At 43.1% G+C, this 18,902-nt stretch overlaps 1 protein-coding gene across 1 annotated transcript in view; it reads left to right on the top strand.

Moving 5' to 3' along the window:
• The first annotated feature begins 6,381 nt into the window (after window positions 1-6,381).
• LRIG2 (leucine rich repeats and immunoglobulin like domains 2) overlaps window positions 6,382-18,902 on the top strand; it is a 58,529-nt gene continuing 46,008 nt past the window's right edge. The window contains exon 1 of the mRNA XM_052637113.1: window positions 6,382-6,828. Within this exon, the coding sequence (XP_052493073.1) occupies window positions 6,590-6,828 (239 nt within the window). The 5' untranslated portion in view covers window positions 6,382-6,589. The remainder of the gene's footprint in view (window positions 6,829-18,902) is intronic.

Below are 18,902 nucleotides of genomic sequence, written 5' to 3'. Positions count from 1 at the left end.
GAACCCATGTCCTCAGCATTGGCAGGTGGATTCTTTACTTGAGCCCTCAGGGAAGCCCCAGGAAAATGTTTAGATAACTTTATTAAGTAGAGTGTAATCTCATCATCTAGTCATTTATCAAACATTTATTGAATGTTTATGATGTGGCAGTATCTGTGCTAGTCCATATGGGAGTAGAAAGATATATAAGGTATATATAAGTGCTATCAAAATGGAAAAAATAGTGTGCAGAAGAAATTAAGAGCTGGGAGGGACACCTTGTGGGTGTGATCTGCACCACTTATTGGAAAAGACCCTGGATAGAGAGCCCTTTAGTACATCTAAAGGGTCCATGGGAAGCTTTGACACTATAATGCATAGTGGTACTAAGACGCCTCATTGTTTTGTTTCATTTTGTTTTGTGGGACTCTTTTCTAGGCCCAGTTTCTTAGGTGAGGTTGTTAAGCATTCTCAACAGCAGGGAAGTGAGGCTAAGAGCAAGTTTCACTCTGCTGTCTTGGTTTTTTAAGTTTAGTTTGGATTGGAGCATTGGATATGTCCTTGAGTCCAAGAAATATTTCAATATTAAGAAACAGAAAAAGGTCCTTAAAACCATAATTGTGACTCTAAACCTGCCATGGGAAGATTGATTTTTATTACTTTCTAGGACAACTCTATGACCTAGGCATTATCATTCGTTTTAATCCGCTCAGGTTTTTAATTTACAAGTCAGAAAACCCACAGTCATGCCAGCTTGCCTCTGTTTCTGGCTAGGTTAGTTTAATCTCTCTGGGCTTGTTTCCTCAACAGTAGTAACTATCTTGCCAATTTCATAGTAGTTGAGAGATCAGACCATGTAACTGATGCAAATGTTCCTTGAAGAGCATAAAAGCACTAAATGTAAGTGGACTATCACTATTATTCTTAACATCTATTTATAATATTGGGTACAATATATGGCTGAATGAATATAAGGCTGTAATCAAGCAGGACCCTATGAGGCCTTCGCTCATATCTTCTGCTTTAGCTCCTCTCTGAGGTACCAAGATAACATTATTTTTGATGCACATTTCCTGAGTTGTTTTACATATGTGAAAGTTCAGTTCAGTTCAGTTCACTCACTCAGTCATGTCCAACTCTTTGCAACCCCATGGACTGCAGCATGTCAGGCTTCCCTGTCCATCACCAACTCCCAGAGTCTACTCAAACTCATATCCATCGAGTCAGTGATGCCATCCAACCATCTCATCCTCTGTCATTCCCTTCTCTTCCTGCCTTCAATCTTTCCCAGCATCAAGGTTTTTCAAATGAGTCAGTTCTTCACATCAGGTGGCCAAAATATTGGAGTTTCAGCTTCAGCATCAGTCATTCCAATGAATATTCAAGACTGATTTCTTTTAGGATGGACTGGTTGGATCTCCTTGCTGTCTAAGGGACTCTCAAGAGTCTTCAAACGCATCAGTTCTTCGGCACTGAGCTTTCTTTATAGTCCAACTTTCACATCCATTCATGACTACTGGAAAAACCATAGCTTTGACTAGATAGACCTTTGTTGGCAAAGTAATGTCTTTGCTTTTGAATATGCTGTCTAGGTTGGTCATAACTTTCCTTCCAACCACCAAGCGTCTTTTAATTTCATGGCTGCAGTCACCATCTGCAGTGATCTTGGAGCCCCCCAAAGTAAAGTCTGTCACTGTTTCCACTCTTTCCCCATCTATTTGCCATGAAGTGATGGGACCAGATGCCATGATTTTAAGTTTTCTGAATGCTGAGTTTTAAGCCAACTTTTTCACTCTCCTCTTTCACTTTCATCAAGAGGCTCTTTAGTTCTTCTCTTTCTGCCATAAGGGTGGTGTCATCTGCATATTTGAGGTTATTGATATTTCTCCCGGCAGTCTTGATTTCAGCTTGTGCTTCATCTAGTCCAGCATTTCTCATGGTGTACTCCACGTATAAGTTAAATAAGCAGGGTGACAATATACAGCCTTGCTGTACTCCTTTCCCGATTTGGATCTAGTCAGTTGTTCCATGTCCATTTCTAACTGTTGCTGCTTGACCTGCATACAGATTACTCAGGAGGCAGGTCAGGTGGCGTAGTATTCCCATCTCTTTAAGAATTTTCCAGTTTGTTGTGATCCACACAGTGAAAGGCTTTGGCCTAGTCAATAAAGCAGAAGTAGTTGTTTTTCTGGAACTATCTTGCTTTTTTGATGATTCAGCATATGTTGACAATTTGATCTCTGGTTCCTCTGCCCTTTCTAAATCCAGCTTGAACATCTGGAAGTTCACAGTTCACGTACTGTTGAAGCCTGGCTTGGAGAATTTTGAGCATTACTTTGCTAGCGTGTGAGATGAGTGCAACTGTGCAGTAGTTTGAACATTCTTTGGCATTGCCTTTCTTTGGGATTGGAATGAAAACTGACCTTTTCCAGTCCTGTGGCCACTGCTGACTTTTCCAAATTTTCTGGCATACTAAGTGCAGCACTTTCACAGCATCATCTTTCAGGATTTGAAATAGCTCAACTGGAATTCCATCACCCCCCCAGCTTTGTACATAGTGATACTTCCTAAGGCCCACTTGACTTCACATTCCAAAGTGTCTGGCTCTAGGTGAGTGATCACACCATCATGATTATCTGGGTCATGAAGATCTTTTTTGTATAGTTCTTCTGTGTATTCTTGCCACCTCTTCTTAATATCTTCTGCTTCTGTGAGGTTCATACCATTTCTGTCCTTTATTGTACCCATATTTGCATGAAAACTTCCCTTGGTATCTCTAATTTTCTTGAAGAGATCTCTAGTCTTTCCCATTCTATTGTTTTCTTCTATTTCTTTGCATTGATCACTGAGGAAAGCTTTCTTATCTCTCCTTGCTATTCTTTGGAACTCTGCATTCATATGGGTATATCTTTTTCTCCTTTGCCTTTCACTTCTCTTTCTCAGCTATTTGTAAGGCCTCCTCAGAGAACCATTTTGCCTTTTTGCATTTCTTTTTCTTGGGGATGATCTTGATCCCTGTCTCCTGTACAGTGTCACAAACCCCTGTCCATAGTTCTTTAGGCACTCTGTCTATCAGATCTAATCCCTTGAATCTGTTTGTCACTCGCATTGTAAGGGATTTGATTTAGATCATACCTGAATGGTCTATTGGATTTCCCTACTTTTTTCAATTAAGTCTGAATTTGGCAATAAGGAGTTCATGATCTGAGCCACAGTCAGCTCCTGGTCTTGTTTTTGCTGACTGTATAGAGCTTCTCCATCTTTGGCTGCAAAGAATGTAATCAATCTGATTTCAGTATTGACCATCTGGTGATGCCCATGTGTAGAGTCTTCTCTTGTGTTGTTGGAAGAGGGTGTTTGCTATGACCAGTGCGTTCTCTTGCCAAAAGTCTATTAGACTTTGCTCTGCTTCATTCTGTACTCCAAGGCCAAATTAGCCTGTTACTCCAGGTATTTCTTGACTTCCTACTTCTGCATTCCAGTCCCCTATAATGAAAAGGACATCTTTTTTAGGTGTTAGTTCTAGGAGCTTTTGTAGGTCTTCATAGAACCGTTTAACTTTAGCTTCTTCAGCATTACTGGTCGGGGCATAGACTTGGATTATTGTGATATTGTATGGTTTGCCTTGGAAACGAACAGAAATCATTCTGTCGTTTTTAAGATTGCAACCATACTGCATTTTGGACTCTTTTATTGACTATGATGGCTATTCCATTTCTTCTAAGGGATTCTTGCCCACAGTAGTAGATATAGTGGTCCTCTGAGTTAAATTCACCCATTCCAGTCCATTTTGGTTCTCTGATTCCTAAAATGCCGATGTTCATTTTTGCCATCTCCTGTTGGACCACTTCCAATTTGCCTTGATTAATGGATCTAACATTCCAGGTTCCTATGCAAAATTGTTCTTCATAGCATCGGACTTTCCTTCCATCACCAGTCACATCCACAATTGGGTGTTGTTTTTGCTTTGGCTCAGTCTTTTCATTCTTTCTGGAGTTATTTCTCCACTGATCTCCCATAGCATATTGGGCATCTATCAATCTGGGAGTTCATCTTTCAGGGTCCTGTCTTTTTGCCTTTTCATGCTGTTGGTGGGATTCTCAAGGCAAGAATACTGAAATGATTTGCCAGTCCCTTCTCCAGTGGACCGCGTTTTGTCAGAACTCTCCGCCATGACCCGTCCATCTTGGGTGGCCCTACATGGCATGCTCATAGTTTCACTGAGTTAGACAAGGCTATGGTCCATGTGATCAGTTTGGTTAGTTTTCTGTGATTGCAGTTTTCATTCTGTCTGCCCTCTGATGGATAAGGATAAGAGGCTTATGGAAGCTTTCTGATGGGAGAGACTGATTGAGGGGGAAACTGGTTTTTTTTTCTGATGAGCAGGGCCATTCTCAGTAAATCTTTAATCCAATTTTCTGTTGAAGGATGGGGCTATGTTCCCTCCCTGTTATTTGACCTGAGGCCAAACTATGGTGGAGATAATGAAGATAATGGCAACCTCTTTCAAAAGGTCCCATGCAACACTGCTACACGCAGTGCCCCCAACCCTGCAGCAGGCCTCCATCAACCCACACCTCTGCTGGAGACTCCTGGACACTCATGGGCAAGTCTGGGTCAGTCTCTTGTGGGGGTCACTGCTCCTTTCTCCTGGGTCCTAGTGCACACAAGGTTCTGTCTGTGCCCTCCAAGAGTGCCCAGTGCCCAGTGCCCAGTCCTGTGTAAGCTCTGGTGGCTCTATGGTGGGGTTAATGGCAACCTCCTCCAAAAGGGCTTATGCCATACCCAGATCTGCTGCACCCAGAGCTCCTGCCCCTGCAGCAGGCCGCTGCTGACTGATACCTTTGTAGGAGACACTCAAACATACTTCTGGCTCAGTCTCTGTGGGTTATCTGGGTCCTGGTGTGCCCAAGGTTTGTTTGAACCCTCTGAGTGTCTCTGGTGGGTATGGGGTTTGATTCTAAACGTGATTTCATCCCTCCTACCATCTTGCTGGGGCTTCTCCTTTGCCCTTAGATGTGGGTTATCTCCTCAAATGTGGGGTATCTCCTCAATGTGAAAAGCCACCACCAAATGGAAGATATTAACTACTTGATGACCTGGAGCACATAGCCCCAGGCCTCCTGGAGTTGAAGGAGTGATAAAGTTAACCCCGGTGACACCACCCTGTTACCTCACTGTCAAAAATCAGAGAACTGTGCCTGAGTTAATCACAAACTCTGTGACCCCTTCCCTCACTTGGCCATTTTGTCAGTCAGTAAAGAATCTGCCTGCAGTATAGGAGACCTGGGTTCGATCCCTGGGTCGGGAAGATCCCCTGGAGAAGGAAATGGCTTCTCCAGTATCCTTGCCTGGAAAATGTCATGGACACAGGATCCTGGTGGGCTGCAGTCCATGGGGTCGCAAAGAGATGGGCACGACTGAGCGACTAACACTTACTTATTTACTAAAACCCTTCAGGAGCTGGGGGATTTTTTTATGTGCCTGAGCCACCAGTCTCTCTGCACGACTCTGCAATAAACCTTTCTCTTCTCCAAAGTCTCACATTTCAGGTTGTTTGGCCTTACTGTGCCTTGGTCATATGAATTCACACTAACAAGGTGGCCAGACGTCACTGTTCTTGTTACATTTTCCACAGCCTTTGCTTTAGAATAAAAAAATTCCTCCACACCCAAGCCTTTTCTTTGTTGACAGTTCAACAGTCTCTATCTATATGTTCTGCTTGCTTCTGTGAAAGTGAGTGTAAATACACAACAGCATTCTCTGAATCAGAGGAAAGAGGAGTATTTTCCTTAAATACATGCCTTGCAAGTGTGGCCCCATCAACATTTATTGAACTCCAAGACAGAACAGAAGCTGGAGGTACACAGATGAATAAATAGGTTGTCTGCTCTGAAGAGCTTAAGAGTCCACCAAGCGATGGAGCTTCCTTTTAGGAGACTGGGAGTTGCCTTGCATTTGCAGCAGCCATAGACGAGCAGGACTTGCAGAGGAGGCCCAAGCTTGGTTCTGGAGCCCAATGGGCTCATGAAAGCTCCCGCACCCCCTTAGTGTTTGCCACTCGGGAGGCGCTTCTTCTGCCATTCCCCTTACTTGATGCCCAGAGACGATTAAAGATCCTTTTCTAGTACCATAGTGGATACATCACAAATCAGGACTTCAGACTTCAGCGCTTCTGCCCTCACTCCCTCCTAAGGAGCCACTGCGCCCTCCAGCGGAGAAACGGCAGTGGAACTCCAGGGGCCGCCCCTAAACTCTGGACACCTTAAAGTCCTCCTTAAGGAGCCAGCTGTCTCCGACACCTCCCCTCGTGGAGTCCCGCCCCGACGCGCCTCGTCTTGTGGCACCGATTGGTTGGCTCCTGTGCGTGAAGACGTTGCGTCGTGGGGCGGGGCGAAGCAGCGTTGACCACAGGGCCTGTGTTCTGTGTCCTCGGCCGCCGCCCCCGCTACCGCGGTGTATCCGCCCCTCGCCTGCCTTTAGAGGGTACAGGCGACAGCCGTTTCTCTGGGTGGTCGCGCAGCCGCCAGACGTCTCTGCCGAGCTGCTTTTCCTGGCTGGCTGCTGTTCTCCGCTGGGTCCAGGCCGGGGGGGTGGGGAGTAGGGAAAAATGGCGCCGGCGCCCCAAGGCGTTCGGGAGGAGCCGCTGCTGGAGTGTGGGTCGAGATTGCTTTCCCGGCTGCTCTTCCTCGCTCAGGCAGTGGTGCTGCTGCTGCCAGCCGCCCGTGCAGGCCTCTGCCCCGTGCCCTGTTCCTGCCGCATCCCGCTGCTGGACTGCAGTCGCAGGAAACTACCAGCGCCCAGCTGGAGGGCGCTGTCGACCTCGCTGCCCCCCGATGCCGTCAGCCTGTGAGTAGAGTTGCTAGGCGGGGACCAAAGGAAAGCCTGGAGAGTGGGTGGGTGCTCCAGCTCCCAGAGGGGCAGGAGAGAGATGCCTGGCCGGGGGGTGCGGCCGGGAGCCCAAGTTCTGAAGGGAAATGCCATTGCGATGTTGTGAACTTTTGGGGAGGATGGTGGGAGCCTGAAATCCTGGTGTTAAGGTTCTGGAGACTTGTATGAAAACCACAGTTAAAATTCTTGGGACCAGGGAGTATGTGATTCCTGGGCTGGGAGGAGTTGGGGCGGGGATGTTGTTAAGGGCTCACTGGTTCTGGGCACCGGCATTGGCTCTGAATGGTTGGGGCTCCTTGGCCACTTTGGGCTGCATCATCCGATACATCAGCTTGAATGATCCCCAGGTATGTGGTTTTATATCCTTATCGTAAAGGCTTATCTACTCTTTTTTGGCTGCCGTTCACGTTTTGGCAGGTTTTGTGCTGTTTTTGATATTTCACTGGGTTAAAACTTCATGTGTTACTACATCCAGTACTACCTTGAACAAGCATTTTTATAAATAGCATTTTTGTTCTACTTTAAGAGTCATTGTAAAGAAGAAGGCTTATCCTTGACAGAATTAAGTGATGTGCATTTCCTTGTGGCAAATAACCTAAAAATCAGTACTCTTTGTTTATGTATAAGAAGCAAGTACAATGGTTGGATGAATTCTTCTGGAGACCACTGCTGAGTGCTCATCTTGACAGGCCTGTGTTAGACAGTGGCACCTGGAGAGTTCATTAGTCTGAGTCAGCCTGATGGCATTAGGAACAACAGTAGATATTAAATGCTGCAATTATGGATCTTCTTAACCACTAACATACAGTTATTTTCCTGCCACTAACTGAACAATGTATTTATTAATTGACAGACTTCTAATAGAGTCATCTCTGAAAAAAGTCTTGTCACATACATGAAAAATAGCTCGAGGTGTGGCTAAAAATAGCTCGAGGGGCTGCTGGTTGTTTGACAGAAAACAACAAAATTCTCTAAACAATTATCTTTTAATTAAAAAACAATAAAGAAATGGAATACAAACAGAATGTCTCTCTTTGCAGTGGTTAAAGCATTTATACATTTGTAAATAGGTTATGTTAGGAAAGAAAGCTACCTCGTAAATTCCTTGAGGAAATTAATTTTGACAACCAAATGTTGTCATAGATCTGCAGTGGAATACAGTGTTTTCTGTTGTTTTATGATAGTGACACCTTTAACTAATTCTGATTCTGTTGACACAGATAAAAGGTAAAAATTTATATCAATGTGCAACATAGTCTGAATTAAACCTAACATAATATCTTAGTAATGCAACAAGTACCTTTTCCTAAGAAATTCTTGAAACAGCTATCTGATTATGACAGACTAAATCTGGTGCAGGTTTAAAAACAACACAACTTCATTTAGCTGTAATTGAAATAAATGTGGCCTACTTTTCAAGCTCATCCATTGGTAGATAAACAATAATTAGAAATAGTTTCATGTTGGATACATTTATTTTGTGTCAAGGCTTGATTTTTGTGTAATGAAGACAAATTGCCCAAAGCCAAATAAAATTCAAAAATTTTAAGTGTCCTCTAGTGAAATTGACATTTTCAGTTGAAGTGAAATGCCTTGGAGAGCAATTTTCTTGAAGAAATGTAACTGGATGGAAGTCTTACATTAGCAAAAGAACTCTTAGGATATTAAAAGATGGGATTGTGCTGTTAAAACTGAGTAACATTTTTTAAAAAATCAGTTGCTTTCAGCTATGAAACCACCAGTGCACGTGGGTTTATGTATTTTTGAATCTTTCAAACACATGCAGTGCTTTAAATTATTAATGATTCAAACTCAAATGCTCTAACTTGTAGTCATCAGAAAGTTGGTAGACAAAATTCATTAATCCTGGGTTCTAAAATGTGTATCTGTCCCCAGTTACAGGCTTCCCAGGTGGCTTACTGGTAAAGAATCCACCTGCCAATGCAGGGGATGCAGGTTCGATCCCTGGGTTGGGAAGGACCACTCCAGTATTTTTGCTGCGAAAATCCCATGGACAGAGGACCTGGCGGGCTACAGTCCATAGATTCACGAAGAGTTGAACGTGATTTACTGACTTAATATAAACGGCCCCCAGTTACTGACACAGAGCCCCTGAAACCCTTGTAATTTCCAAAGTGATAGGAGAACTAGGAGCGCCTTTCATTTTTGTGTTTGGCCTTTGACCCTGATTCCTGACACAGAGCTCATACATCTCTTAGAATTTTCTGGGTGATAGGAGTGTCTTTTGACCAAATGAAGTGACTTTTGGTTGTCTCCAGGATGGCTTCAGGATGGGGGCTGGTCACCAGAAAGACTGAGCCGTGATTAGAAGCTTGGAACTTTCAGCCCCATCTCCCCTCCCCATCCTCCTGAAAGAGGAGAGGGGCTAGAGATTGAGGTAGTATTTGATCGTGCCTGTGTGATGAAGCCTTCATATAAGTCCTAAAGTATGGAGTTCAGAGAGCTACTAAGTTGGTGCAGGTTTAAAAACAACGCAACTTCATTTAGCTGTAATTGAAATAAATGTGGTCTAAGGAAACAACACAACTACATCTACTGGGTGGTATGCTGTGAGGGTGGTGCATCCAACTTAGTAGCTCTCTGAACTCCATACTTTAGGACTTATATGATGAACACATCTGGGTGGTATGCTGTGAGGGTGGTGCATCACAACTCCATGGAGACAGACAGAAGCTCCTGCACTGGACCCTTCTGGATCTCACCCTCTGTATGTCTTCATCTGTGTCCTTTATCGCATTTTTTATTAAATAGTAAACCAGTAAATGTAAGGACGTGTTTTCCTGAGTTCTGTGAGCTGCTTTAGCAGGTGGTTGAATCCAAAGAGGTGGGTCTTGGGAACCTCCAATTTATACCAGGTTGACAGAAGTTGCAGGCAACGTGGGGACTTGTGATTAGTGTCTGAAGTGGGAGGCCGTCTTGTGGGACTGAGCCCTGAAGCAGTGAGGTCTGCAGTAATACCAGTTAGTGTCAGAATCGAATTGCAGAATATCCAGCTGGTGAAGGATTGGGTGGTTGTTGGGGGGAAAAAGCACACATCTGGTGTCAGAAGTACTGTATGTGTGAGTAAAGGAAAAAACCAGTGACAAAAATTTATTGCTTGACGAAACTTTAGTCAGGCTCCTGAACCTTATCTTGGACCACTTCTGCACATTCTTGTAAAATGTAGTTTTAGCAGTATCTCTACTGAGTCAGTGTAGTGGGAATCCCCCATCCTCAATATCTGATCAGATTCCTCCACCTATACCACCCTCCAGGTGATATTTGATTACCCTGGCCTGTCTTCAGCAAGAATCCTGTTGGGTATTTAGTTAAAAACCCCCTTACCCTGATGTTTACTCTTAGTAATTTTCTATTCACCAACCCTACTTTGCTCCTTAGCTGTGAGTTTTCTCTTATTCATGGAGTATTCAAAGTTAAGCCCAATCTCTTTTCCCAAACTTCAAAACTTCTTTGCAGTGGTTCCTATATGGAGAAAGCCTCATCCCCCAAAGTCTTCCTTACCATGCTTTAACAAGTATCATTGAATATTTTTTTCCTTTTAACAGTTTGTGGTGCCACAACTCGGGATAGGATCAGATTCATCATTGGACCCCCGGACCTCTCACCCAGGACCCTAAGTGCATACCTTTGAAGTCTTTATCTTCACTCCTGACTGGTTGATCGGGGATCCATTGGTGAGTCCGACTCCTGAACCATTGCACCGGACAAACATCTGTGGAAGCTGGTAAGGACAGATTTAGATTTTTAAGAGTCTGAGTACAGTTGACCTTGAACAACATGGATTTGAACTGTAAATAAATACTCCAGTACTACATGGTCCATGGTTGGTTGAATCCACAGATGCAGAACCTTGAATACAGAGAAACCTCATGTTTGGAAGGCAATTACAAGTTACCTGTGGATTTTTAACTTTGCAGATGGTTGGTGCCTCTAACCTTCATCTTGTTCAGAGGTCAACTGTATGCTCCAGAAAATGGGAGAGAGTGCTAGATAAACACAGGCTGGGTTAGAGTCCCAGGTTCTGTGTTTGTAAGAAATCTCAGTTAGAGTCCTAGGCTTCTTTGTTTGAACTGTACTAACTGGCCTGGAAATCTCTTCTTCCTGGCTCTGTTTTTCCTGAGTGGGGATTATTCCTTGACTCCTGACACTGGAAATCTTTCCCCCTGGCTGTCTCTCTCTCTTGGGTCCTACTTCTTCCATGAGAACTTATCAGATGGCCCAAACCCCCTTCTTGAATCCCTGCTGACTCTGTCTGCATCCATTCTTGTTGGCATGCTTTTATTGAGGATAATGTGGAATTTCACTGACTTCTTTGGGAAACTTGAGATCTTTCTACACTGGCTCCTCTAAGCCCTCTCCTTTCTCTTTGCTTCTGCTCCTCCTTTGCTCTCACCGCCTTTAATCTTCCTTCCAGTTCTCTTGAATCCTATGGTACATGTGTGCGTGCTAAGTCACTTCAGTTGTGTCCGACTCTTTGCAATCCCAGAGACTGTAGCCCGCCAGGCTCGTCTGTCCTTGGGGTTCTCCAGACAAGAGTACTAGAGTGGATTGCCGTTCCCTTCTCCAGAGGCTCTTCTCACCCAGAGATTGAAACCATGTCATGTCTCTTACATCTCCTGCATTGGCAGGCAGGTTCTTTACCACTAGCGCCACCTGGGATATGTCTCCCTCAAAATCCCTTCATCCTTCATCCCTGTGTCCACCCTGCCAAACCTTTTTCCACCTCCATCTTTATAGTCACTTGAACTTTGGATCACCTGCTCTCCACTGGAGACTATAAGGGAACTTAGGGACCCCCAAAAACAACTGAAAAAGGAAAAGACTAATTGGAAATACTCTGGATGTTTTCACCAGTTGAATGGGCTTTGGAGACATCCAGATAAGTCTCTTGATATCTCCTCAGTCAACACCTAAAAAATTTGGTCCATAGTCTCCATATGATTATATATCAGGGCAAGGGAAGTGGTCTGTACAAAATCAGTAAACAGATAACCTTAACTTGTCCCATTTGCCATAAACACAGCTCACATAAAAATACAGTGAAAGTACAAGAGGTTATTATTTTATGTAAACCAGTGAGTTTATATTTCTGTGTTTACTAACTTATGACTAAAATTTTCCTGTGAAAACTGAGATCTCTTAGAATCTGTGTGTATGTTTATGTAGGTCTGTATGTATGTTGTAGATACGTGAATTTTTCTATTTCTAGATGATATTACCAAATTTATAAAATCTAGGTCTGTTCAAATTGGCTTAGAGATGAATGAGCAATTACGTAAGTACAAATTCCTGGTGCAAAACTAGAATCCCAGAGTTTTATTGGGTTATTGATCTGCCCCTTTTAAGATCGGCTCAGTAGTTGTGGTGCATGGGCTTAGTTGCCCAGGGGCATGTGGGGTCTTCCTGGACCAGGGATAGAATGCTTGTCCCCTGTAAGTGGATTCCTAACCATTGGACCACCAGGAAAGTCCTTCCTGTGCCTTTGCCTTCTAAGTAATCTTTGTAGGAAACAAAGATTTTGTATCTTACCAAAATAATTTCCTGTATTTCATGTTGTCTTTTTCAGATCTTTGATTACTGTAAAAAATTGAGTTTTCTCTTATTAGAAGAGCGATTTTTTTTTTAAGCAACTGTGACTTTCTGTATTTGGCTTTGAAATCTTTTCCTACTTTGTTTAAATGGATAACTAAGTATTGTTTCACAATGACCTGTGATCGTAGTCAGATTTTTAAAACTTTTTGATATTTTTAACCTCACAAAATCAAATTCTGAATGGAATCTGTTTGATTTCAAACTAACTTTGAGACTTTCCAGAGGGTCCCTGGAAAATCTCAAAGGTTATGTCTCTCACCTTGTAAAAGGATATGTTAAACTAATTAGGTTTATTTGATATTTTAAATTACATGAGAAGCATAGTAAATAAATGAGGACAAACCTTAGGTTATACATGTATGGACATAAGTTACTAATATTTATGTTTCAGAAAAGTTACGAAGTTCATAGAGATATGAAACAGCCTTGTTGTCTGGTTATTAGGTTGAAGTATTGTATGCCACAGAGATAAATAATTTTCCTTATCAAATGAACTCTTCATCAGAACTTTAATCATAGCCATTTAAAGTCTTTTTTCATTCATGAACAAGTTGTTGTTTTACTCTCCTTTTCTGAAAGTATAAACAGTCAGCCACAGGCAAGAATGCATCAGGAAGGCCATGCCACAAGACTGAGAATTTCCAGAAGTAATGAAGCTGAGGAATTGATAACACTGTTAACCCAAGATCAAGTCGAATAAGAATTCATTACATCAGACTGATAAACTAATGAGAATGGTTATAATTTTTTATCACTCTTTATTTGAAGCAATGCTGGTTCTTTAATGTTTTTTTCTTCAAATTTAAATAACCTTTTTCTTTTCTGTTGTGTTATGTATAGCTTACAACAGTAATACCTTTGTGAACAAAGAAGAAACGGTTACTTTTTCTCCCTACCTGGTTCCTCCAGAATTCAGAAACTTTTAGCTAGTATTCTTATTTTCATGACAATGTAGTAATTTGAATAAGTTCAATAATATGCTCTTGTAACAGGATCCAACTTGGAAATGATTGATATATTACCATGGCTTTGGTTGAAATATTATATTTAAGAGTGAACTGTGTATGGAATCTGGTTTAAGCTACCAAGGTTGAGTTCATGGACCAGTATTCTTGGGAAAACTGGCCTGGTATCTGGCTGATAAGGTTCCCAACCTCATAGATGAGTAAGGAAAGTTGCTTCTGGGCCGGCTCAGGACCCTTAGGATATCTTGGGGACCCCAAGAAAAGCAAAATTCACCTGAATCTTAAGGAGTGGGAGATGAAGTCTGGTGGCTACTTCCTGAACTGTCTTCCTAGCCTCAAGAGGCTTTTAAAAGCCTAATCTGAGTTTTCTTTCAGCAAGTTTCTTATATGGCCTACTTATATGGTCAGTCACTATTCCTGCTGCAGTTATGTAAATAATCGGGACAAATCTAATGAGATCAGAATTTGTAAGCAAGAATTAAAAGGTTGACTGTAGAGAGAAAGTTTTTTGTTTCACTGTAAAACTGTAGTGCAGTCTTGTGAATTCTGTCTGGCACGTTGGCCAGTCCTTACCACATTCTCAATTCTGGTTTCCTCTGATATCTGGCTATGACGCTCCAAACTGATGTTTCCAGTTTTTCTCCTACCCTCCTGACGTGGCATCCCTGAGAACTACAATTGCCCTTTTCCTGAAACTGTGCAAGATGAAGCTGGATGACTTGGTATAAACTTGAAAGAAAAGACCGTGACACCTTGCATATGGGCAACCTCTGTGCCTGCTGAACACTTAGTGCCATCACCAGAGACATTCAGACTGCAAACCAGGACGCTTCTTCAGGTGAAGAAGCCATCCTCACTCTACCATTAGGAGATGCTTCAAGCTCAAATCTAAGAATGCCAACCGGCTGCGTCTGGGTTGAGAAACTGGGTCTCTAGCTATTAATTTTGGTTTCTCTTTTATTTTCATAGAAACTGCCATTATTAAATGCTTGACTGCTGGCACCATTGAGCAAATATCCACGAAAGCCAAGTCTCCACAGAAGGTTTACCCTGGTCCTTAATGAGCAAAAGACCACTGAATGAGAAAATAGACTTATGTTTTTCCTTTCCTTGAACAGAAAGGGGCCTGACAAAGATTCTTTGACTAAATTTTAATTGGACTCCTGAACCACCTTCTACTAGGCTCATCTGTATACTTCCTTGTAAAATGCAGTTGTAGCAAGAATCCTGCTAAGTCAGTTTAGCAATAAACCCCTGATATCTGATCACCCTTGACCTGTGATCTGGTTTCTCATCTTCTACCACCTCTCAGATGATGTCTGATCACCATGGATCGTCTTCAGCAAGAATCTACTTAGGTCTGTTTAGCCAGAGCCTCCCCTTACCCTTGTTTCCGGTTTTCCATCCACTGACCTTGTCTGTCCACTCTGCTTCATGGCTATGAAGTTGTATTAGCCCATGCAGTTATTTGGAGTTGAGCTCAGTTTCTTCCCCCACTGCAGAATTTCATCATTTTAGCCCCTGTACTCAGAGAGATAACCTGCATCACCTTGAATAAAGTCTTTCTTACCAGGTTTTAACAAGTGTCATTGATTATTTTTTCTTTTAGCACAGGGAGTTTTTCCTGGACATTTGGTATCACAGGACTGAGACTTGCTAGAATGGACCTGGCTCATGGAAACATGGTTTGGGAAGAGAAAGGATAAAAGGCAGGGGATGCAGAACCTTTGATTCCTGGGAGAGCATGTGGTCACCCATGGTATGGAGCAGCAGCTTTGCTGCTCTCAGTTACTAACGGTGAAAGTTACCAATGGAATTTAGAGATGGATCCAATTCCCAGCATGTTGGTCTACTGGATGCATAAGGACATGGAAACTAACAAGAAGAAGGTGAAATGTTTAATCTCTTGGTTATTGTGATAACCAAATTATAATAGCTGACATTGAAATAATGTAATATAATGCTGCTGCTGCTGCTAAGTTGCTTCAGTCGTGTCCGACTCTGTGTGACCCCGTAGACAGCAGCCTACAAGGCTCCTCCGTCCCTGGGATTCTCCAGGCAAGAACACTGGAGTGGGTTGCCATTTCCTTCTCCAATGTGGTGAAGCAGTGGGCTTCCCTGGTGGCTCAGACGGTAAAGCGTCTGCCTGCAATGCGGGAGACCTGGGTTCGATTCCAGGGTTGGGAGGATCCCCTGGAGAAGGAAATGGCAATCCACTCCAGCACTCTTGCCTGGAAAATCCCATAGATGGAAGAGCCTGATAGGCTACAGTCCATGGGGTCGCAAACAGTTGGACACGACTGAGCGATTTCACTTTCACTTTCTCCAATGCATGAAAGTGAAGTCATTCAGTCATGTCCGACTCTTTGAGACCCCATGGACTGCAGCCTGCCAGGCTCCTCTGTCCATGGGGTTTTCCAGGCAAGAGTACTGGAGTGGGTCGCCATTGCCTTCTCCTTGTAATATAATGAGTAAGAGCTAAAATTGAAATCAAAAGCGAGTCCTGAGTCAGACCGTGATGTTGGACCAAGGTCAGATTTCACTAAGCAGAGCTTTGGTCATTGGCACAAAGCTGCCCACCAAGGAAAAAATTATGCAAGGACAGCAGAAAGTACCTCTTAGACCTCTGGTCACCAAGAATGTAGCCAGGGTGGGAGGAGAGGAAAACCAAGAAACTACTGAAATCAGGGAGTATAGTGTGAAGAAGACATTTGCTTTTGTGGATCAGTAATACCAGCTTACTGAAGACCAAGGAATACCCTGAAGAACCTTTATTAAAATGGATTGTGGAGTAATTAATTTAGGCGCAGTATCTGGTTTTAGATGCTACAGTGGGGAAAAGCATGTTTGAGTTGATGAAGGACCCACAGCTTACCATGAAACAATCACTAATGGTCATATGTGATTCAGACACAGAGCAGTTTATTCCTGAGGGAACAGCCACCCTAATGGACAGAAGCCACTGTAAGCTCTCTTTATGCCTGAAAAAGAGGACTGCCCACTTCCTCCAATAAATATCAAGTGAAAGCAAACAGTGTGTTTCGTATATAAGCCACGTGGGTTTATCTTTCTGATAATTGAGATAGTCACCTGCTGAATATGTTTGTTACCCAGTCTCTGGTAAATGCTGTGGTTGAGGGGGAGCTCTTATATGGGTACCCCATATAACCTTACTGATGCAAAGCCAAGGGACAGATGTGGAAGCCTTTTGCATTTGCTGCTTCAGCTTGCCCTTTGACTCTTACATAAGTAAGTGAGTGTCAGTTGCCCAGTCGTGCCTGACTCTTTGCGACCCCATGGACTGCAGCCCATCAGGCTCCTCTGTCCATGAGATTTTCCAGGCAACGATACTGGAGTGGGTCGCCATTTCCTTCTCCAGGGGATGTTCCCAACCCAGGGATTGAACCCAGGTCTCCTGCACTGGAGGCAGATTCTATACCTACTGAGCTACAAGGGATCTTACATAGATGCCAATAAAAACATTAGGTTAGTAATAATGAGAAAAGGCAAAGGAGAGAGTCAAGGAACTGATCTTAGCAAGGCGAACATTTTTAAACAGGTTTTAGAAATGTGGGGAATAAAGCAAATACTTTTAGCAAAACAAAGGAAATAGGGAACAATCATGGGATCCAACCCATGGAAAGCAGAATGGACAATGGAAGGCCTTAAGATGACTTTTAAGAAATGGGATGAATAAAATGGACTTTAGTGGGGTTAAAACAAAGGCTTTAATCCTGCACTATCCAAGGCTGGGCAGGCTGAAGGGACCTCTTCCTGATCCCTGAAGAGTAAAGGGCCTTGAATCTGCTCTGTTTAGTTTGAAGAAGTCTAAAAGTCCAAAGACTGAGATTGCAGTGAGAAACGTGACCAGCAAATGCTTGAGTCATTGGTTAGGTAGATTAAATGGGATAAAAATTGACCCAAAGGGGGTCTTCTCTGGCAGTCCAGTGGTTGGGAGGCCACGCTTCCCACTTCCACTGCAGGGAGTGTAGTTTGAACCCTGATCGGGGAACTAGTATCCCGCATGCCTTGTGGCATGGATGAAAAGAAAAAAAACTGACCAAGAGGACCAGGGTCCCTTGGCTCAGCCTATGGTGGGAGTACCCTGAAACCTTTTGCAGTAGAGTGGATAATAGTCAGAAGGCAGAGAATTTCCCAGGAGTTTTTGATAGGAGACTATCTTGTCCTGTGGTACCAAAACCATTTGTGAAACCTGATGCAGCTGAGAACATAAAAACGTAAGGGTTGATAGGATTATGAAAGTAGGAATGTTTAAACGGGCTTTATGTAAAAAAGCTGTATCTCCTTTATCTGAATATTTTATGGGAATGGGTGTTACATCTGGATGGGGATTGCTTCCCTTACTTAGTATTATAAAACGAAAACCTGTTAATATCAGCCCTAGTGGAGGCTACAGTTAAGAATGTAAGGTGAAAGTTTGTAGGAGAATGATATGTTTGATCAGATTTTTACCTGATTATATAATGAGGATGGACATTGTGTCTGATCAGGGAATGTTTCTTCTACCACATAGTATCATAAAACAGAAGGCATGTAAATCTACCCTTCAAGCAGTATTAATTGGACCTGCTAAGTGGGAGCCAATGAGATGGACCTTGGCTTGCTATTGCGCATTAATTGAAACTGCCACTATGACTAAAACTCATAAAGTAATCTTGAAATATGAAATAGTCATGATGTCTTGCATAATGTCTGATAAACACTCCAGGGGAGGGCAGTGCCCAGAAGAGCAATAAAGTGGAAATGGCTTACACAGGATCATACTGCCTGGGGAATGTGAGGAGGAGATCCTAAAGAGTAGGGAGCCTCTTTTCCCCTAGGACTGGCTCTGGAACTGTGTGAGGAGCTGCTGGGTTCTCTTGTCACCTAGCAGTGTCCTATAACTGACCAACAAAGAGTTGCTTAGTTTTTGAACGACAGTTGCAAGGTGAATGGACAGCATCCTATTTGGAAGGCCACCACTGATTGAAGAATGTAAGGACATTAGCTGAATGGGTTGAGTTGCATGCTGTTTTCCTAGAGTCGTCTTCTTTCCTAGAGTAAGAATTGAACAGTGGTAAAAACCCTGTGTTTGAGTTTGACTCATGGGCAGTGGCCTGTGGCCAGGCCATATGGTCAGGCAGAAGAGCAGTGAAAACCTGGCCTATGTAAGGGATGCCCTTAAGGGGCAGAACTCTGGGAATTACTGTGGAAATTTGAAGGGTGCATTAAAGTAGGACTTTCTTGATGCCCACCAGGAGAAGCCCCTTCTAGGTTCAGAGGTGAATAGGATCAATAAGTAAATATGCCTATGTGCTTTCTTGAGGTGCCCACCTGGGTCCCTGGATGAGTGGATATGGGGATACTGCAGGAATGCAGAGATAGTCTGAATCTATAGACAATTTTCTTGTACCCCTGAGGCACAAAATGACGGTAATCATTGACAGAATAATG

Source organism: Budorcas taxicolor, chromosome 3 (assembly GCF_023091745.1).
Source record: "Budorcas taxicolor isolate Tak-1 chromosome 3, Takin1.1, whole genome shotgun sequence".
NCBI classification, from domain to species: Eukaryota; Metazoa; Chordata; class Mammalia; order Artiodactyla; family Bovidae; genus Budorcas; species Budorcas taxicolor.
This window is presented reverse-complemented; position numbering and strand designations above follow the sequence as displayed.